Source organism: Felis catus, chromosome C1 (assembly GCF_018350175.1).
Source record: "Felis catus isolate Fca126 chromosome C1, F.catus_Fca126_mat1.0, whole genome shotgun sequence".
Classification (NCBI taxonomy): domain Eukaryota; kingdom Metazoa; phylum Chordata; class Mammalia; order Carnivora; family Felidae; genus Felis; species Felis catus.
Window position 1 is genome coordinate 219,418,883 of NC_058375.1, and position 22,177 is coordinate 219,441,059.

Sequence of the window (22,177 nt, forward strand, 5' to 3'; positions counted from 1 at the left end):
ACTGAGGATGCTGGGCGGGGGCAGAAGAGACAATCCCGACACCCATCCCTTTCGCCCTGGGTGGGCCGGGTATGCGTGCCAGGGGAGATCGGAGGCCGGGGATGCTGCCCCACACCGTCCAGGGGGCAGGAGAGTCCACCACGAGGATGACCTGGCCCTGAATGTCCCTTGTGCTGCGTGGACAAGGCCCGGTGCAGACACCTCAGTAAGCAGTGCTGGTGCGGCCCGTCCGGCTCCAAAGTCACTGTGGTCTGGGAGTCACAGTGTGGCCTGGGACACAGATGTCATTGATTAGATCGAGGGGCCTGGCATCAAAGTAGCCCTGAATTTGGATCCTCCCCGTCACCGGCTGTGCGAGCTTAGGCAAAGTGAGCTGAGCCTCAGTTTCTTCGGGTGTGAGTGGGTATGAGAACACTCCCCCATGGACTCGCGTGGGTTTAGACTTTAGCAGAGTTAACGCAGGGCCTCACACGTGAGCACTCGCTAGGGTGGGGTCACCGCCACCAAGGTCCCCACCGCCGCCTGGCCCCCGTGCTGGGTGTTGCCCCCAGCCACAGGCATCCAGGAGCCTGCTCTCTGTTAGGAGAAATTACGCCTTCGTTTCCTAACTCCGTCTATTTGGATCTCACACGTTTCAGTGAGGCCGTGTGGGTGGTCCCATCTGCAGCAGGACGGGCCTGGAGGATGTACTGACCCCTCCAGTGCCGCTCACCCGTGGGCCAGACTGCCCACAAAGCCACGTTCTGCCGTGTGCTCGGAACGCAATCAAGCAGTCTCGGCGTCTCCCGCGGAAACACGTCTGGCTTGGCGGACCTAAGCCGTTGGGTACGTTCCTCCCGGGCTGTTTGCACGCAGCGAGCTCGCCAGATCAGTGACGGCCCCGGCGGTCAGCGTCGCGTGGACGGCGGGCACGCCCGGGGGGCACGCGGACCTTGGGTGGCCAGCACACGGACATGCCTCCCTACGTCACACTCAGCAGAAGCATGTTCCTCTGACGTGTCTATTTGTGTGGTTTCAAGCCAACGTCCAGGGCGCGATCAGAGCAAACCTTAATGCTGTGGAACCTTCTCTCCTTCCTACTAAGCTCGGCTTGGACGAAAACTGTCTTCTGGTTCGAGACAGAGTAAGAATGGATTCAAAGGAAATTGGATGGTCATTGGTCTGTGGATTCTAAGTTCCTCTGCATCAGCCGCCGTGGCCTCTCGGGGCCGGCTGGTGTGGTGTTGGTGCCGGCTGGCGGCTGTGTCTCTGATTCCCTTTCAGTGGCCTGGTCAGCAGCGCCTGCCCCTGAGTCTGCGAGAGTCAACGCCTCTCATCATTTAGATGCTTTTTCCTTCCTCTCTACGACATCCTCTAGACCCCGCTGTGACATCTCTTTGAAATGTCTTTTTGTGTTTCTGTAACGATTCGCCTAACATAGTCCATGGGTATCGGGGCTCCGAGTGAGCAGACCTCGTGTTTCAGGACCGTCCTGATCCTGCACTGTTTTCGTTTTGACGTCCCCAGGCCCCGGTGCCACGATGTCCCTCCTGTGCCTGGCTTGTGTGGCAGAGAGGCTGTTTCTCTCAGTAACTATTCTCCCCGTGTTCTGTCAAAACAGAGCATCGGAACCCGCTGGGCACACGTTCACTGGCTGTGCAGACTACACGTCCCAGCTTCCCCCACAGCCACGTGTGGCCACGTTATGGCCGGAGGTTCAAGCACAAAACGTGTGTGCAGAGTGAGTCTGGTAAATGTCAGAGAGGAGGCCTTCTGGGTTCTGGGGCAGGCCCTGGCAGGCCGGGTGAGGCCCTGGGAGGTCCTGGGAGGCCCGATGAGGCCCTAGGAGGCCCCACGAGGGGTGAGGGATAATCCCAGCCAGCAGGGACAGGACTTCTAGGACACTTTAGTGCAGTTAGCCTGGCCCTCCTTGGTCTTTAAGGATGTACATTTGTCAAGGTGTATATGTTTGGGGGGATAGAATATATTTCCGTTTAACACCTTTTGAACCTATTTGTACCTTCTGGGTATCTAGACACATGTGAGTCTCCATCTAAACAGTGGCCGCAGGCCGTGCAAATGTCCGCGGAGGGCTGGGTCGATGCCTACTGCCCGGCCGTGCAGGCCTTTTAGCGTTGTCACCAGGAAGCACTTTGTGGTGCGTGCAACGGCTGATTGCCAGCAGTCGGTTAATCTCCAAGGGGCCTTCGCTTTGAACTTCGACGCTACGGCAGCTCAAAGTCCCAACTGTTCACCAGGGATTCCAGCTGACTTCAAAGGCTGACTGAACTCAGGTCGGTACCAAGAACGTGTTGGGGAAACGTAACACCCCCAAACTGCACCCAGGGGTCAGCAGAACAAGTGGGTCCTCACAGCTTTCAATAATCAGATTTAAAAGCCCTTGGGGTGCCTGGGTGGCTCAGTTGGTTGGGCCTCTGACCGGCTCAGGTCGTGATCTCACGGTTCGTGAGTTCGAGCCCCACATCGGGCTCTGTGCTGACAGCTCGGAGCCTGGAGCCTGCTTCGGATTTTGTGTCTCCCTCTCTCTCTCTCTCGGCCCCTCCCCTGCTCATGCTCTGCCTCTCTCGCCTTTAAAAATAAATACTCAAAAATTTTTTTAATTTTTTTTTTCAACGTTTATTTATTTTTGGGACAGAGAGAGACAGAGCATGAATGGGGGAGGGGCAGAGAGAGAGGGAGACACAGAATCGGAAACAGGCTCCAGGCTCTGAGCCATCAGCCCACAGCCCGACGCGGGGCTCGAACTCCCGGACCGCGAGATCGTGACCTGGCTGAAGTCGGACGCTTAACCGACTGCGCCACCCAGGCGCCCCTCAAAAAAATTTTTTTTTTTTAAAAGACAGGGCGCCTGGGTGGCTCAGTCAGTTAAGTGTCCGACTTTGGCTCAGGTCATGATCTCATGGTTCGTGGGTTCCAGCCCCGCGTTGGGCTATGTGCTGACAGCTCGGAGCCTGGAACCTGCTTCCGATTCTGTGCCTCCCTCTCTCTCTGCTCCTGCCCCACTCACACTCTGCCTCTCTGTCTCTCAAAAATAAAAACAAATATTAAATTTTTTAAAAAAGACCTGAGTATTTAAATTATAACACAATTTAGTTGTAAATCCAAGCTTACATTTTCTTTAAAAAAATTTTTTTTTCAACGTTTTATTTTATTTTTGGGACAGAGAGAGACAGAGCACGAACGGGGGAGGGGCAGAGAGAGAGGGAGACACAGAATCGGAAACAGGCTCCAGGCTCTGAGCCATCAGCCCAGAGCCCGACGCGGGGCTCGAACCCACGGACTGCGAGATCGTGACCTGGCTGAAGTCGGACGCTCAACCGACTGCGCCACCCAGGTGCCCCTCCAAGCTTACATTTTCAAATGCTCAACTATCAAAGGACTTTTAAGCAGTGGGAGAAACTGAGGAAGTTGCACCCGCTTTAGGTTCTGTGCGTAAATCCCAACACTTGTACGGATCAAAATGCCACACTCCTATCCAGTGTTAAAACTGGAACTTTCACTGCTTCCAAGAAATAAAAGATGTTCCTTTTACATTTCAACCAACAAAATAGTCTAATCTGCCAAAGGGTTTAAATAGGAATGTTAAATGCATTTTAAAATTAAAAATCAAGTCCTACTTATGTAAACTATTTAATTCTACCACCCTTGAATTCTTGGTTGAAAGATTTAGTATTGGGATGCTGAATGGAAAGTCTTTTAATTTGTAACTTCGGCCTTTGAGTGTTTACTTTTTCTGAAAGGTGTTGGGGCTAGAAGCTTGGTAATAATTGCTTACCTACTGCCTATGTAAACACCCTGAAACGTCTCGTTTGTGGAGAAGGAATGGTGAAAAGCATCACTGTCCTTGAAATAGTGGGTCCTGTGGTCACGCTTGCGTCCAAGGGGCCTTTCCCGGGGCTGGAGCCACAGACTGAAGGGCACGGTGGGGTCCGCGAGCGGCCGGTTTCTTCCACAAGTACATTGCAAGGGAAATTAAGAAGGGGATGAGCCCACAGGTCAGAGACGTAAGGGACACACCAGTCAAATGCCACGTGAGGCCCTTGTGTGAATCCTGATGAGGACAAACCGAGTGTAAAAAGTGAACAAACAAGAAAACCAGTGACACACCTGGGGAAATCTGTGTTGGCTGGATCTTGGCTGTTAAGGAACCGCCAATTTTTAGAGCATGATACGGTATTATGTCACGCTTAAGGAAAAAGTCTTCATCTCTAAGAGATGTCCACGGAAACGTGTGCAGAGGGATGATAGGCCATCTGGGCTTTGCCTGTGAGGAGGGGCTCAGACCACACGCACCTGGAACGGGGTTGGGGGGGGGATGTTGTTCGCAGCCGCCGAGACAGGCGGAGGGGCACGGTGGCATCTCGGACTGTTTCCATTAACAAGAGAGAGGAAAGAATCCCCAGGTGAGAAGATACTTGAAATTTAGAAACGACCAGGGATTAGCACCAAAATATATTTTAAAACTCTACTTCTCATCTCTGATAACCAACAGGTAAATGGGCCAAGAGGACTGAGCCCCAGAAACATTCATTCCACCCTGTTTGTTGAGCTACTAGTAGGTTTTAATCTCTGGGGAGATGGGAGTGACCGTAGCAGGTGCAAAGCTTATACTCTAGTGGGGGGGACAGACAGGCCAACAGAAGCAGGACCACATCGGTGAGCCTGCCCAGCATCCAGCCTTGGGAGGGTCAGCCTGGCTCCCGTGCTGGGGAGGCTAAGGGGAAGGGGGCACAAGGGACCGGCGTGGAGAAGGGGGCTGGGTCGGGAGGTAGTTGAGTGAATTACAGGCACATTCTGAAGGCAAAGCTGTCGGGATTTGAGAGAAACCAAACGAAGCCAGAGGCGGGTGTGGTGTGGGCAGCCTGCGTGGCCCTTGCCTCCCGGGGTGGGGGTGTGGGCCGGCCTCCCGGCTGGCTTCGAGTGACGGCTGACGGAGGCAGGGAAGTGACAGCACCTCACCTGTGACATAAGGTTAGAGAAGGCCTGTGGCGGCTTTCGGGTGCGTTCTCAGGGTCTCCCTGCCTCACCTGTGTCTCCTGCGCTGGGGCTGGCGGCTGCGACCCACGGGGTGGTCAGTGCAGCAGGCGAAGGGGGCCTGCCCACCACCGGGGGGTGTACTTGGAGGCGGGTCCCCCACGTGAGCCCTACCGACACTGTGGCTGCACCTGCAGAAGGGACCTCAGGCCACGGGCCTCCCATGGAGCTGTGCCCAGGTTCCTGCCCCCAGACACGGGCTGGTGACAGTCAGGGAGACCCCGCAGTGTTTAGGAAGGAGGCTGACAACCCACGGGGAGGGGAATGGCCCCAGCTGTCCTCAGGGGGCCCAAGTGGCCGGCCTCCACCCACCCCCCCATCCCGACTCATTAGTCACTGAGCACGGGGGCCCGGAAGTGGGGTGGTCACTCGGGGGAGGCAACATGCTGCTGGGGGACCGGGGGTGGGGGCGGTGGCTGTGGTTGGGTCTGCAGACTCGCCCCCTCTGGGGAGGCGCCTGCCGGCTGGGGGGAGGCGGCCAAATAGCTCAGGGAATGGTAGGAGGGCATCTAAAGCGAAGATCTGCCCACGGGACCGGCCCGGACGGGCAAAGGGCGACAGGTCCGAGCGTCTGGGTCCCAGGGGCCGCCCGCGGGGGCTGCGGCGATTCCCGTCCCACGATGGGGGAGCCCGGGGCAGGGGCGGGCGGGCCAGAGAGGACGCGAGCACACGGCAGAAACCAGAGATGCTGTTTTATTTACACCACGAGAGCAACAAGCTGTCTGATGAGGTACAAACACTGGACTCCGGGTGAAGTGGAGTCGGCAGTCAGAGGAGGGGACACGGCCGTCGGGGAAAACCCGCCCACACGGAACAGAACGCGGATGAGAAAACCGGGAACAGAATCTCCAACTGCACGGAGCAAAAAGAAAGAAAGGACCGCTGGCAGGCCCAGACGATCGGAGGGAACGGATTACGTCACAGAAGAAAACGGGAGGCTGCCGCGGCGAGGACCCGGCCCGGAGCGCGCCGACGGGCCACACGCGGGCCGCGGCGGCGCCGCAGCTCTGTGCAAGCTCTTGGGTAAACGGGGTCAGCCCCCCTTGTATACATTATAATACGGGTCATTCTCATCCTCTGGGAAAGAGCGCCTCCCCTGCGGGGCACACACACCGAAAACCCGAGCAAACAAAAGTGTCCGCCTGCTCGTTCCTCCGGGCGCAGACTTGTCGTCACGTCGGACGAGGCGAGCCGGGCCGGGGACGAGCTCCGCGTCGTGGCGAGGAAGAAAGGGTCTCCTCTCCATGCAAAGGAGGGTCTGAACCCGCGGCGCTCACACAGGTCACGACTCTCGGCTTAAAGTGACATCTTGGCCACGCGTGGTCTACAAGTAACTAGAAAGTCACCGCAGCTGTGCGGAAAGGGGCTCTCCGGGGCTGTGCACCGTCACCGTCGGCGGCCACCGGGCCGGCCGGAGGGCAGCGCGCGCGCCTGGCCCTGTGCAAGATCCAAGGAACAAACAAAACAGAGCGAGGCAAACGCCTCCAAGTCAACGGAAGAGAGACGGGCAGTTCACCTCGAATTCTGTGTAGTTTCCCTAAAACAACTGTTTCCACATAAATACAATAAACTCTATTATTGGTATGTCACAAGTGCTAGATAAACTTTGTTTCTTAATATGACAAATGTTTAAGTAGTCCTTTTTTCTTTTTCTTACAATAAAAAGTACAATTTCTTAAGAATAGGTTCAGTAAGACGCAAACGTTCCCCCCCCCTCCCCACCGACTCTCCTTCAAGGTTTTGTTTTACAGAAAAACTCCCATCTGTCGCATCTGCAAATGTCGTGAGAGGGGAACAAAAAGGCATTTTTCCTCTTCCCCAAAGCTGCCGAGTCTGGCGTGCAAAATCTGTGTACGATAGAGACATGCCGGCCACATAGTCCATGCAACCTCCAGGTGTAGGAACTTAAAAAAATAGATTCATATATGTTTATATATATATTTATATATGTATCAATGCCCATAAAACACGTGGGCCCGAAAGTCTACAAAAAGAATGGAATGAGCACGTGGCTGTGACCAGCGAAGGAGGAATGTTCTGATCGAAAATTAAAACCGACAAACTCTGCCGCCCTGGCTTCCGTGCGGAGCAGCACCCGGCGGTCCTTCCTCTGGAAACAGATGTTCGAAAGTAAGTGGAGAAAAACCGAAACACTCTGACAAAGCGGCCCTCCGGAGCCGGGCGGCCGCCTGCTGGTGGGGCTCGGGCACGCCGGGGCGCGGCGGGAGCCGAAAGGGCGGGCGCCACGCGTCCCCGGCAGCATCGTGGGGAGTCCCGCGGGGGGACCTAAAGTGCTCGCTCGCTGACCCCCGGCCGGTGCCCCCGAGGCCTTTGCAAAGGAAGAAAAAGGCTAAATTAGGCGCAAGGACCGGAGAGGGGAGATGGGAGGCGCCCCCCCACCCCCCTCGGCGCGGGGGTCCTGCAGACCCCGGCGGCTGGCGGCGGGGAAGGGCCGAGTGTGTCTTCAAAGAAAAGAAAAGGCTACACGGTAATGCTTTAAGCACATCTGTGGGGCTGGGGCGCGTGGACACAGCAGCCGCGCCCCCCAGGCCTCTCTGCCGAGGGGTCTCCCCGCAGGAGACGGGGAGCGAGCCCCCCTCGGACGGCTCCCTGACCCAGTCACTGTAAAAAGCGTGAGATGACCTCTTCCTCTCCGAGAGCCGGGGCCGGCCGGCGGCGGGGCGGGGGGGCGGGGGGGGCCCGCGGGTCGCGCGGAGCAGGGCCCCCGTTGGCCACGGGCCGCTCCGCACCGGCCCGGATGGCCCAGCTGGCTCCCGCGCACCGGCTCCTCCCGCCAAGGTGGGCTGGGCCCCGCAGCAAGGAGGGGGCGGCGGGAGGGGGCGCAGTCACACCTGCCCCAAGACCTTTCTCTCCTACTCTCAGGCCGCTGTCCTGGACCTGACCACCAACGTCCCCGTGACCGAGCCAACCTAAGAATCTGGATTCGCTCGGTCAGGAGTCCGCCTGCCATCAGTGTCTCAGAAGCTACCCTGTGAATGCGACCAGACTCCGAAGCGTGGCTTGGGGCTCCCTCCTGACGGGAGCGCCGTGCCCGAACTCTCCCCGCGGCTCTGAACTCACTACATGCTTTGGAATGAAACTGGTGTCTTCAAGTGCTGAAAAATAAGTTACCAGTAAAAAGTGACGGTCAGTTACTGTCCGAGACAAAAAGAGCAAAGACTGGCTGCCCTGGTCAGGAATCTGTGCTGTCCCTGCAGGCTCGCCAGGCGGCGGGGGGCCCCTGGGCTCCCGCAGCCACAGGCTCCAAAATCCGGGGCCTGCTGCTGTCGGCCGGCCCCCGGCCGTGTGGCCGCGGCGGAAAAACCCAGAACAGGTGTGGGCCTCACTCCGGCCCCATGCATTTTGCTGACATGCTTTAAAAGGTCTTTGGAAAACTGAATTTAAAATCCTATCCTGACAACGTGGCCAGGCAAGTTGAAACAGGAGTTTCATGAGTGCTGACGGCCCGAGGCGTCTGGCAAGTGACCCTGCGATCCTCCCCGCGCGGCTGCCGAGGGGAAAACACAGCACCCCCTGTAACACTACCGGTGTGGAGGGAAGAAAAGCCCCTCGCTAATGGGCGCAGCCGTGGGGGGCGGGGCTGGGACAGCCAGTCACCGCCAGGAGCCTGCACGCCAACCACCCCCCACCTCGAGCTCACTTTCTGAAAACAAACCGAGGGCAGTTCCGTGCACCGCAGCAAACTGCTCGCTGTACGAAAATAAACAACAATGAAAATAATAATAATAAAAAAAAAAACCTTTAAAAGTTAAAAAAAAAAATGTACAAGCAGGAATTTAGAAAGAAAAAAGGTTTAGACATTATTACCATTCAGGAAACTGCTAAATGGTGAGAACAAAATGTAAAATTCACAAAACAATGCTTATTCAGGATCTCCTTGTGGAAAATTCATACAAAAATCAACAGCAAATGTCTATCCTTTGCTATAAAAACTCATTAGGTAAATATGTGCGAGGAGGCTCGGACCAGGAGGGTCCCGTCCGGAAAGAGCGGGAAGGACAGCTCACACCCGAAGGCAGCCGTCCAGTGGCGGACTCGTTGGCGATCTGGAAGCTATCCAATCTGGAATTCAAAAATACGTTGAGTTTCAAACTAGATCCCTTTCCGTAAGCACCTTGATGTCTAGTCCACACGTCATTCATTCGCCAGGGACCTTTACGACCTGCATTTATTATATATATATACTTTTTCTATAAATGCATTATAAATATTTTATCAAGATTTCATAAGAATCAAGTTTCTTAGCTTGGAATACATTGGAATATATATTATACATATATATATTTATTTATACCTAAAACTTAAGCAATACTTCATGCTACTTGCTTTTAATGAAAAGCATTCTGATCGTAACACTGGAAGTGAGCCTAGGACATGCTTCACGACCAAATGGAGATGCTCAATTGTTAAATGACGTACGAGAAAAGAACACTTTGGATTCATTTAAAATTTGTCGGACTTCAAAACCCCCAACAGTATTTGCCACTTTGCTGGAACTACCTGCACGTCTCTTAAACAGCACTAAAGCAAAACAGGAGCCACGGGACGGCAGCCCCCCCCCCCAGCAGCGCCCCCCCCACCCTGGCCAGCACGCAGCGGCCTCGGGGCGCGTGGGCCACCCCCCCTCCCCCGCCAGGCCCGAAACTGTCCCACCGATTCCTGCTGTTTATTTTTTCTTAAGGCATTGTTCCTCAGACTTCAGAAAACCCAGCCACAAAAAATCCATCAGAGCAATAAAAAAAAGGCACAAACTCGCATCTTCCGATGGCTTTGAGAGAGCAAAGCCGGGTCCCGCAGGCTCACGTTCCTGCGCGTGTCCACTCCGCCCCCCCGCCCGGCCGCAGACCCCGCCGCTGCGGGCCACGGAGGCGGCCGGGGCCTAGAGAACGTTCTCGTTAAAGAAAAAAAGAAGCTACGGGATGAGTTGAGTGGTTTACACGGAGACTGTGGAATTGTGGGTGATAATCAACTGTAAGCACCAGTTTTAATCGAGTCCGTTTTGTGTTATCAGATCTTTGATTTCCGTTTTCCTTCCCTCGTGGCGTCGAAGTGGGCGGCTGTGCCGCGAGCCGCACGGGCCTCCCTCCTCCGCGGCTTCCCTCCGGGAGCCGAGAGCCTGGCCGCGTGTGTGTCCGTGTGTCTGCGCGGCCGGCGTCTGTCCCGGTTCCGCGCAATGCTGCCCGCCCGGGGGGGGCCCGGGGGCCGGGCAGGGAGGGCTCCCCGCTGCCGCTCAAGCCCTGGCCAGAGATCGCGGGCAGGCCGCAGAGAAACAGGAGCTGTTCTTGGCGGAGCTTCAAGACAGGGACAAACAGACAAGAGAACCGCAGCTCCGGGGGAGGCTACAGGGGCAGCTCCTCTTCCATGGGCTCCTCGTCCGGTCTGCGGCGGCACCCCGGGGGGAGCAGGGGTGCGGCGGGCACGGCAGAGGGAGAGAGAAGCGGGGAGGGTCAGGGGGGGTGCCCACCTGCTCCGGGGCGTCTCCCGCACCCGCGCCCTCCTGCTGCCCGTTCCGGGCTCCCTGTGCCCCTGCCCCCCAAGGGCGGTCGTGGCGGGCCCCCCGCTCCCGAGTGAAGGGTCTCCAAGTGCTTCTCTGGGTCTTTGGCGCCGTTAAGAGCTGGCCGTGCGCGTGGGGACCCCCGCCCTCCGCCCCTCCGGGGCAGGCCCGGTGCATAAGGCAGGGCCTGCGGGAGAAACCGCGCGCCTCAGACACAAGGGCCAGGTCTGGGGCGGTGTGCAGAAGGGGGCACAGTTCCCGGAAGGGCCCGCCGGGCCAGGGCGGAGGCGCTCACCTCTTCTCCGCGGGCTTCACGCCCACGGACAGCGAGGCCATGGCGGTGACGGTCTCGGCTTCCTCGTTCTCGCACTTCTGGGCCTCTACCAGAGAGTGTCCCACCGTGGAGCAGAGGCGCGGCAGGGAGCGCCAGTACTGGCCTGGGGCAAGGGAAGAGCTGTTACCGGGAGTCACCCGCCTTCCCGGGGTCTCGAGCCGCACTCCTCCCGGGCGCCTTGAAGAGCACCTCTCTCGGGGGACAGAAGCCGGGGTACCCCCTGGTTCACAAACGCTGGGCTCCCCCACACTGCCAGCCAAGTCCTCGGGAGTGGGGCCTCCCCCCCGACTCGGGCACTGCCCGTGCGAAGGGGCCTCCCACGCAGACCCTCTGAGATGGGACCCTCTGAGATGGGCCTAAGGGACCCCTTCAGCGTTTGTTGGCACACAGGGGCTTCCCAGCAGGGAGGCTGGTGGGGACCCAGTGTCTGCGCAGGGAGCGCAGGGCGTAGCCTGCCTGCAAGACAGTCCGGGTGATGTGGGTCAGCCCGTGCCCCCGGGAGGTTCCTGCTGAGCGCTGGCCCAGACAACTCACTGTGGATTTCTATGACTTTCTCCATGGACCGGACAGCATTAGCATTGGGTCTCTGCTGCAGAACCTTTTCCGGGAGAGGATCAAGCTAGAAAAAAAAATCAAAACACACTATGAATACAGATATAGCCCCATGTGTGTTGAAGCGGGACGCTCAAAGTCAGCACCTGTTTGCTGAGCGTACTTGCTAACAGAGAAGAGGAAAAACCCAACAATACCTTTGCTATTTACTATACGATTTTTGTTTAACATTTTCTTTTTAACGTTTATTTATTTTTGAGACAGAGAGAGACAGAGCATGGGCAGGGGAGGGGCAGAGAGAAAGGGAGACACAGAATCCGAAACAGGCTTCAGGCTCTGAGCCGTCGGCACAGAGCCCGACGCGGGGCTCGAGCTCACGGACTATGAGATCGTGACCTGAGCCGAAGTTGGACGCTCAACCGACTGAGCCACCCAGGTGCCCCTGTACGATTTTTGTTTTAAACAAAGGTATATTTTTTTTCTTACGAATCGTAAAATCAAGACCTGAGCTGAAGTCGGACACCTGCCCCTAGATTTATTTTCTTTAGGGTAATTTTTGTAGGAGACTGTCCGGTCTAGTTGTGAGTTGCTGCGTCGGGAGGCACCGTGTCGACGAGTGGCTGGTGTACAAGACCTGGGGCCTCCAGGGACGCTGCACCACAGGCTCATCAGTAGGGGAAAGCATGGCTACTTTTCGGAAATACTGCTTTATGTCCCTAGTCTTACAAAGAATGCCTGAACGCCCCATTGACGATGTTCTTCCAAAAATGGGGAAAGGGTAAAAGGAAGAAAAGTGAACAGAATCTCTCAGAGGGGAGGGACCTTTTGCTGCAAGACTTTCCTCCAGTGCAGGCAGCAGAAGATAATCAGGAAAGAAACACAAGACGACCAGAGGGGCCACAGGGCAGACTGGAGCGTCCCCAACATGACAACCAAGCACGCTGGTTCAAATGCATCACGGAAACACAAAAGTAATTCTAAAAAACTTTAAGGGATTAGACAAGCCTTTAAAATGCAGGGAGATGTGCTGGGTTCCAGAAGGAAGCAGAACCTGCCCAGGGCAGTCACACGTCCTGGGACAGCCCCCCCAACCCCCCGAAGATGAGCTGGCCTCACGTGGACAACTGCAGGGCAGGATTTGGTTCTTGGCCTGGGCTCTGCGGGGAAGGGACACAGCCCCCTGAGAATCAGCCCGGTTTACAGGCCGCTGTTTGCAGTGCTCAGGTGCCTGGCAGAGCAGCCGCAGACCCTCTCGTGAGGACCGCGTCCCCAAAGCAGGCCGCCGACCAGGAATGCCAGCTCAGTTCCTTGAGTGCCCAGTCAAAACATCGTAAGACAGAGGTCAGCCAGCCCACGTGGACTGGGGTGAGGAGGACAAGCTCTCGCACATCACTCTCCAGCAGGGGGCACCAGGCTCCTTGGGGAAATGGGATTTTCCAAGGTTGGCGCAGGGCAGGGCTGAGAAGGGCCTGGTGGTCTCGAGGGACCAGATGGCAGGTGGTGCCGACAGGATGCGCACGAGGCCCATCGGGAGGGAGACACACAGGGGGTACTGAACTTCACACAGAGCATGAACGTGTCCAGGAGTCCGTACCGATGGAAAAAGCGATTGAACAAATCGATGGGGGGGTGGGGAGGAGACATGTTCCTGAAGAGGGATTTCGATAACTTCTGCACACGCCCCCTCTCCAAGACGTGGAGTTTCACACTTTCCCATCTGTCCCCTCGAGTGTGAGTTGAGCCCCTCTTCCCGACATCCACCACAGAGCACGTGTGGAAGTGGAGAAGGGGGACTTCACACAAGGCTCACGGTTCACTTCGGCAGAGATAAGGCCCGGGGAAGGCACTGTCCTGGACAGAAGCAGGGGGCACCTGACCCCACGGTCTTCCTCCCCTGTCCAATCGTAAGGAAAAACCAGGCAAATATCAATTGAAGGACATTCTACAAAACACCTGAGTAGCATTCTTCGATTGCCGAAAATTGTCAACGTTTCAAAAATGACAACCAAGGGAAGCTTGAGAGGCCCCCACAGCCCAGAGAGGGTAAGGACAGGGCATGGCCGGTCGCACGGTGGGGTCCCGCATGGAGCCTGATGCGGGAGGGGCAGTCGTGGGAAGGCGAGCGAATGCTGGGCGTGTTTGGGCATGAGCAGTGCCGTCCAGGGTTGGCTCCCAGGCTGAGGTCAGACGGGCCGAGAGGAAACTGTCTGAAGGGTCAGCTATCCAGGATTAGAGGTCTAGTAAAAAACCCACAGATTTATGTCCTCAAAGACCGCAGTTCTTGAAATGATCAGTTTTAAAATTTTTTTTTTAACGTTTATTTATTTTTGAGATAGAGAGACAGACAGAGCATGAATGGGGGGGGGGGGTCAAAGAGAGGGAGACACAGAATCCAAAACAGGCTCCAGGCTCTGAGCTGTCAGCACAGAGCCCGACGCAGGGCTCGAACTCACGGACCGCGAGATCATGACCCGAGCCGAAGTCGGCCGCCCAACCGACTGAGCCACCCAGGCGCCCCGAAATGATCAGTTTTAAACTATGCAGTAAGTAGGTTTAAGAAGCATTAAAAATAAGATACTGCTCCTGAAATCTTTATTGTACTATATGCTAACTCACTTGGATGTGAATTAAAAAACAAATAATAGAAAAATAAAGGTGACTTTTATAGTAACAAAAATAAGTAAGACACTAACATAGGATTACTCACCAGGAGGATTTGAAAGAGAGCCAAACAGAACTTCTAGAAATGAAAGCGTAACAGCAGAAATTGGAAACTCGGATCAGAGAGAGAGAAAACTGGTAACGTGGAAGCAACAGCGGAAGGGGTGGCCTGAATGCACCAGGGACGCGGGGAGCGGGCAGAGGGGGAAGGGCTCCGTTCATCTGCTCAGTGTCCAGGGGGTGGGGAGGGGTCGTTAGGGGCGCCCACGGCCGAGGCGTCTCCAGGACTGACTGACGGGAAGGATCCCCCGTCCAGAAGGGGGGATGAGACCCGAGCAGGAAGAATCATGCGAGACACCCACCCCTGTGCACACCAGTGAGGCTGTGCGACATCAGAGACCAGCAGAGAGCTCTGATAGCAGCTGAGAACACGGTGTGCGAAGGAGCCGGTGAGCCAGGCACTGGCTGCTTCACAGCAAAGAAAGCAACAGGACAGGGTGTGATTGTTTCAATGTGCCGAGAAAGCGACGGCCAACCCAGGGCGGCACCCCTGCTCACTCACGCGTGAGGGTAAAATCATGCCTTTAATAAAAGCAAGCAAACGGGGGAAGGTGACGGCCATGTCCTTCTCCGGGGAAACGTAAGGGGCGTGCTCGTGCTGAAGGCACAGTGGTCCCAGGTGACGGTCTGAGAAGCGAGAAGAAATGAGCAAAGAATGTGAATGCAAGAAAGGCCACAGAAACAGGGACCACAGAAGACCACGGGAATGGTGCCATCCCGGCGAAGCTAAAGATAAAGCAAGCGAGAGGCATGAGCTGCCGGTCAGGGATTGCACGTGACCCGGGAGGGGGCTGGAGGGGGGGCTCCCAACAGAGCAAATAAACACGCAGGGCACCGGGCACAGGTCAGTTACGGGAAGCAGGTAGCTTTTCTGTACGACCACGTCCAACAGGGTGTCGTTTAGTCCACGGCCCCGCCTGGGTCCGGGGGGCGGGGGGGAAGGGAAGAGGCCACTGACCACATCACGGGTACATGTTAGTGTGTGTAAGGATCACTACTGGAAACCACAACCGGCTGTGTAGCCCTCCTACGCAGCGGGGACAGATGGAACGCGGGGAGCCCCCCGTCAGGTCGTCACGGCGGGAGGAGGCCAGGAGCCGTTGGTGAGAAAGTGCTGCGGAAACCGGGGGAGCGCAGGGCAGGGCGAGATGGGGACACGGGTCTGGAAAAAGCGGCAGAGCAACAAAGGACGTTAAAGGACCGGAGTCTCCACTTAAAGGCCACACCTCGGACTGGCTATAAAAATCAGAATGAAATCCAGCCTTATGCTGAGAGAGGAGGGGGCTGGAAGGCAGGAGGAGAGACAGACGAGCCAGAGCAGGAGCCTCAGGACACGGTCAGTGGTCCACACCACGTGCGTGAGCGGGAAACCGTGGCTGGACGTAAAGGAGGGCTCTACGGAGTGACACAACTTTCGATTCACCGAAAGGACAGGACTTAAAATTTGTACACATTTGGCGAAACTCGCTCAACATGTAGGAGGTGAATGTCGCCAGAACCAAAGTGGGTGGACAGAGGCGCGCCGTGGGAGGAGAGGGTGGCCCGTCTTCCTGAGAAAGAGCAGGCAGAAGTCAACAGAGAAAACCAAATGTGGACGCTACAACAGGCCTGGAGGAGAGGACAGAGCCCTGGGAGACGGGCGGAGGAGGCGTGCTCCTTCCAACACACCGGGAGCGTCCTCGCAGACGGACCGCGCTCCGGCCGTGCAGCGAGCGTCCCCGCAGCCATACCTCCTGCTCCTGCCAATGCACGAGCCGGAAGAAACTGGTCACAGACGAGAGCTGTGAGCCTTTAGGTTTGGAAATTCGAACAAACAAAAACCCCCGCGCCCACCAATCACGGGTCAAAGAAGTCATCGACAGAACTCAGGAAACGCTCAGAAATAAAAAGTAATCCAAGTGCCACGTATCCGTCTGAGGCACACACAGGTCAGAAAAAGCAGGTGCTCAGTTAAGAGGTGAGCGACAGGACAGAGCAGGCCCGGACAAAGACGTGAAGAAAACACACAGAAAAGGGGCAGAAACATATTCTGGAAAAGAAAAAGGCCACTGGGGCTGAAAGCTGATTCTCTGAAACAACTTAAATGGACGGGTCGTGGCGGGACTGGGCGAGGCCGCCACCCAGGCACAGAAGCGGAGCCGGGAGGTGAGGGGGCCACGGCTGGGGTGCCACAGGCAAGAAGAAACCTGGCTGAGGTGGATGAATCTGCTACGGCGTGACCTCCCGGCACTAACTCGAGAAGGGACAGAAGTGACGCAGTCAGTCACCTAGAACTTTCCTGCAAAGGAAACCCAGGGCGCAGGAGAGCCCTCCAGGCAAGAGATTACTCTGATCCTGCACTCGCTCTTCCAGAGGACAGAAAAGGAGAAGATGCCTAAGTGTCCATCTGTCCACCCACCCATCCATCCGTCCAGCTGACCACCCGTCCAATCCCCTGTCCATCCGTCCGTCTTGCCACCCACCCACCCACCCATCCGTCCTATCTTCCTCTCTATGAATAAACGGGAAAACACTGGCCTAGTAGAAAACTGGGCAAAAGCCATGAGCTTCACCAGAGAAGAAAGCATGGGCTGCCAACAGGTCCCCGAGGACAGGCTCGGAACCGGCAGGTGATGAGGAAACGGCCCACCCCGCCTGGGGTGCCATTCACCCCTCAGGCGGGCAGAGGTCGAACGTCAGGAGGCCGAGTGCCACCGAGGCCCCGCGCGGGGACTTCGCGGGAACCGCCGACCCGCGACAACCTGTGGGTCCCAGGTGGGGAGACGTGGAATCAGAGCCACAGCGGGACGGTCCCCCCAGCACCCCTTCCCCCCGGCCGGGCCCCCGTGCGCAGACAGCTGCGTCCCCGCGGGCAGCCTGCTTGGCCAGGTCCTGTGTGGACGGCGGTGAGGGGCGGAGCCCGGGCTCCACGCACCGGGTTCGGGTTTTCACAGCCGCGCAGCCCTGACTGTCCTGCCCGACTCCAGTATCGTCAGAAACTTCGTTCTCCCGCTTTTAAGAGAAAAACGGCTTCAGAAACCCAACTCATTCCATAAAGTCTCACTCTGACGCAGAGGGCTGCATCAGGGCGAGGAAGTCGTGACTGGCTCTGCTCAGGGTGGGAGGCTCCCCACGGCCAGTCTCCGGGGCCGGCTGGCCCTCCAGGGGCTTATGTCACCCTCCCCTCACAACAGCCTCTGCCACCGTCCCCTCCAAGCGCTGCGGTGCGCGTGTCCCTGCGTTGTCCCCACCGCGTTCCCGCGGCGGCTCCCTGTCTCGGGCACCCCAGGGGATCAGCCTGTGGCTCGACTGCGGCCTGGGGCTCGTTCTCCGTCCCAGCTCCTGGCGAAGGCTTCTGGAAGGTGAGGTGTCTGCGTGCTTGCATGAGGAGCACACGGGGAGGACGTGTCCCCCCCGTGCTGGTTACCTTGTCCCTTCTCTGTCATGAAGTTACGCGGAATTCAGGGGAAAGATCCCAAGAAACCTCGGGGCAAAGCACCGCCCGCGGCGTGGGCTTGCACAGAAGCCCGAGGGGACGCCCCTGGGAAGAGTGGGCGGCTCCTGTGGGGTCTCCGGGAGGAAAGGAGTAAAGGGACAGAAGGGAAGCAAGGTGACAACGCAGCGTGTCGCCGGTGGCACATGGTTTGTTCTCGTGATGACCGGCGGAGAGCTGCAAGGCCAGCGCGAGGCCATGCTGAGGGGCAGAGGGTGCCGGCCCAGAGCATCGCCCTGCAGGCTGGCCCCTGGTCAGCTGGGCCCCGAGCAGCCACCTGGCAGCACCCGGCACCGGGCTCTGTTCCGGGGCCGGAGATGCGAGGCTGCCTGCCTCCAGCCTTGGTGTGGCGACAAAGGGCCGGGAAACGGGAGAAACTTTAGGACTCAGAGTGTTCCCCCTGACCAGTTGCGATTTTGTTCTTTCATTTAGCGGGGGCGGCCCGCTAAGTGCAAACCGCTGTTCTATAAACCCGGGCTACGTCGGTGAACAAAGCACACGCCACCCATCCCCCAGCCTTAGGGTGGCATCTAGTGATGGGGAGAGACTGCCAGGTGAGCTACAGCCTTACTGGAGGAGTAGATCCAACAGAGAGCAGGGTCGCATGACACAGGGTGTGGTGGGGGGACTGCCGTGTCCATGCAGCGGCCAGGGTGGTCCTGAGCAGGTGCCCTCTGAGCAAAGACCAGGAAGAAGCCGGGAGGGCGAAGCCACGGCGCCCTGGGGACGTGACAGGCGTGGCCGGGCAGGGGGAGGGGGCAGAGTGGTGGAGGGGAGGGCAGGGCAGGCTGGTGTGGGGGTGGGCTGCCCTGTCCACCCTCGGGGCAGCAGTGACCTTTCTGGAGACGGGGCCAGGTGGGGGTGCAGGCATCGGGAGGCTGAGGTGGGGAGCAGAGAAATGGGTGGCGGAACCCCCCCCAACAGGGAGGCCGTCCAACACGAGCGGAGGGAGGGAGGCCCTGCCCCCCCCCCCCCCCCCCCCCGGGCCAGACTCACAGAGTCCCTGGGCCTTTGTGTCCTGGAAGGGGCGCTCAGCCGGGGAGATGTGTCACTGAGCTCCAAAGCCTCGTGCTCGCGCTGCGGGCCTCCTCTGGGAGACGGCTCTTTTGGGGGGGAGCAAATGGGCCGGCTGTAGACAGGAGACCCCCAAAGCCGCCCTGATGCCTGGGTCCGGAACACTCCAGAAGCACACCTTAAGCTTAGTATTTGAGATGCTGGCCTCAGCACAAGTGAGCAGGAAAACACTCCGTGTCCCACTCTGAGGATGACAAACGTCTGGCCCTTGCAGACCGTTCTTGGTCTGATGACAGCTGTTCAGGGCTTCAGCTCCTGAGTCTCGTTAGGAGGGGAAAGCCTTTTTCTGCTCCACAGTCTGGAAGGGCCGCTCAAGAACCAGCAGGTTCCGATGACCTGAGAAAACGGTGCCCAAGACGTCCTGGCAGAACTTGGGCCGTTGCTCGTGCTTTTCCTCACGTGGGAAGATCTGCGTCGGCCGGGAGAACTTCCGTGACAGAGGCGCCCGTCCCGTCCACACTGGGAGCCTTTCTCCGGCCCGCACCGGGCCGCCAGAGCCCCCACGCAGCCACCCCGCCAGGGCCCCGGCCGCGTGGGTCAGCTTGGCAGCCTTCTGGCCCTCGCGGTCTCCTTCCCGCTTCTGAGTCCAGACTGCCGGCACCCAGCAGGCACGCCAGGCCTCCTTCCTGCCAGAGGGTGTCTCAGGGGGCCCACCTGTAGCTCTGACCCCCACACCAGGCCCTGGCTGCTCTGCCGGCCCCTCCCGGGCCCAGCTCCCCATAGCAGTGCGCCCGCTAGCAGGCTCCCGCCTCTCTGTCCCCCGAGTGCGGTGGGTCCCTTCTCTGGAGGGAGACTCCAGCCTCCTTGGCCTCAGCATGGCTGCTCCCCAAGAACAGATTTCAGTCTTCATCCTTCCAAGGACACAGGCACCCTGACCATGCCCCGGGGGGCTCCCTGCCGACCGCCTCCAGAGGGGCCTCCAGGGGCCCTGGGTCGCTGCCTGGTCACTCTTTGAGGCTAGAGGCTCCCGTCACGTGCCAGTGGCATCCTCGGCCACATCGCTGCTGTCCCTGAGCACGTCCACAGCTGCTCACGGCTGGGGCCCAGGGGGGACGCTCCCCAGGGCTGTCCCCAACTGTGGCTGTTTTGGGGGTCACCTGAGACGTCAGCGGTGGTTCCTCGGCCGTGCTGAGCGTGGGGAGGGCTGCTGTCTGCCCGCTCGGGCTGGGCAGCCGTGGTGCGTGGAACCGTGGCAGGGGCGCGGCCACAACTCCCTAACCGTCTCTGTCAGCGGCCTTTTCCGTAGCTCTTCCGGGGAAAACACAAAGGCTTGTAGAACACGAGGGGCTGGTTTCCAGCAAAGTTTTTGAAATGCAAACACAAGCCATAGGAGGACTAAGAACTACAAATCACGATTCCTTTTGAGAAAAGGTCAAGGGCTCAGACGCACAGCCAGCACCGCCTCCGCTAACCCACAGCCCGGGTGAGGTGGGCTCACCACGTCTGGTCTACACAGCGGGCGGCAGGGCCCGGCAGTGGGGCTCGGGGAGCTTAGTGGGCTCTGGATGGCGCCTGCAGGGGGCTGGGGGACCACATGTCAGGCCCGGGCAGCGGCCCCATCGTCCTGGGGAAGCAGTGGCTATGGGCTCAGAGCGTCCCCGTGCCTGCAACGTCGCGGAGCCTTCTCTAACAGCTGCTGGTGGCCCCCTCCCCAGGCACGTGCGGGGCAGCCCCCTGGGGGTCCCTCCAGCCGTGCGGAGGACCCGGTCCCGTGTCCTGGGACTGACCCCGGAGAGCTCCCCCGTCTCCCCTCTCCCCGCACGCTCGCCCCGCCTTCCGTCTGGCTCTGTCCTCGTAGCTGCGGCTCCTCCTGGAAGAGGGGGAGTCGTTGAAAACAGCACCCCCCGAAGGTGAGCCCCGTGAACAGTGTTTCTTGCTGCCAGGGCCACAGTGGGAGCGTGGCGGTCAGTAACGGAACCTGCTGGACAGGCGGTTCACGGGCCCTGCTCAGCCGCCACCCCGGGAGCGGAACCAGGCAGCCTGCGACCGCGGGGACCCTCATCCTCGCTCTACAAAGGGGGCCAGGGAGGGTCGGCCTGTCACCGCACGCCCTTCATCCCACTGTCACGATGATGGGGCGAGGAGGGCACTCTGTGCCAGGGCAGGTACAGCTCTCCCCACTTCTAGAACACGGCGCGGGCCCGCCCTTCCAAACGTTGGTCAGCGGGTGACTCGCCACCCTGGCCCCGCCGCACACAATCTGAGATCCTGTGTTCCCCACAAGCGCCTGCTGGCCCCCCCAAATGGTCACTGCGGGCCTGAGGGGGCCTGACTGGGAGCGTGAATACGTGTGTGAGGGCGTGTGCAGGTGAGGGTGCACGTGAGAGAACGAAGACTGGCTGTCGGGCTGTCACTATCTCCCCGTCCCTGTCCCTGTGTGTCTCTGTCCCCATCTCTGTGCCTCTGTCTCTCCTGGTCTCCCTATCTGTCTGTTCCCATCTCTGTGTCTCTCCGTGTCCCCATCTCTCACTCGCAATTGTTGTGACCACTGGGAGCGGTCGCACCGGCTCCTTTCCTAAGCGTGAGGGTGCAACGAGGGGCCAGATCCCCCCACACCTTCCTCGACGCCGGTCTCACCTGGCCCCCTACCATTCTCCGCCGATCTTGGACTTGGGCCGAGCGGCAGTACGTAACTGTGAAATGCGCCATGATTAAGCAGAAATTGCCCAAATAAACCCTACCCTTGTGGGGGCCCGTGCCCCGGGCCCCTCACTGCTGCCAGTCCGACCGGAGGCCTCCGTGCCCACCTGCTGGGCTCCCCGCATGTCTGCCTACACTGCTTGCTCTGTAATACTTAAGCGGCACATTCAAATGATTTTCCATCGTCAACTGTCACCGATGGTTGCAAATAACCTAAAGCTGGAGCCATCACGTAAGACGGCTCTCAGGAGCAAGGCCGGACTTCAGACGGCGGTCGCCCGGTGGCCCGGGTGACGGTCCAACCGCTTGTCTGCAGGCCGCGGCGGCTGCGTGCCAAACTGTCCCACACACGGAGCATCAGCCCGGAAAGCCCGCAGGGAGGAGGAGCGGGGCTCAGTGCAGCTTCCTTGCAGGAGAAAGACTTTCAAGAGACCTCGATACAACTAGTGCTTAAGGAAAACGTTTTCTTCGTAGAAGGGAAACGCCTAGGGAGCGGGACGGGCCTGGGCTTTATTGTGTAAAACAACTAGCTGTAACAATCGAAAAGCTTCAGGATGGTCTGAGTATATTACTCAGCTGTTCTTAAACTCTTGCACAAAGTCTGGGGGCGCGGGCTGTTTTCTGTGAAGAAAGGGTGGTGACGTGTGGACACGTTAAAAAGCAGGCCCGTCTTTTATTCCAGAACAGCCCAGCACATTGCTAACAACCTGACCGGAAAGGAGGTCTGCCACCAAGCTCCGTGGTCTACACAGCACGCGTGACAAGAGGCCGTCAGGAGAACACAGAGCCCCCTGAGGCCCACCGCCCACGCCCCACCGCTGGCCACGGGCTGGGC

General features: G+C 58.4%; 1 protein-coding gene across 7 annotated transcripts in view; it reads right to left on the reverse strand.

Moving 5' to 3' along the window:
• Nucleotides 1–5,711: 5,711 nt before the first annotated feature.
• The window catches only part of HDAC4 (histone deacetylase 4), a 294,826-nt gene continuing 278,360 nt past the window's right edge, over nucleotides 5,712–22,177 (reverse strand). For all 7 annotated transcript variants that reach the window (XM_023259940.2, XM_045034698.1, XM_023259939.2 and 4 more), the window contains 3 exons: nucleotides 11,418–11,502; nucleotides 10,845–10,986; nucleotides 5,712–10,434 (listed from right to left, as the gene is read on the reverse strand). In XM_023259940.2, the coding sequence (XP_023115708.1) occupies nucleotides 10,395–10,434; nucleotides 10,845–10,986; nucleotides 11,418–11,502 (267 nt within the window). In that variant the 3' untranslated portion in view covers nucleotides 5,712–10,394. The remainder of the gene's footprint in view (nucleotides 10,435–10,844; nucleotides 10,987–11,417; nucleotides 11,503–22,177) is intronic.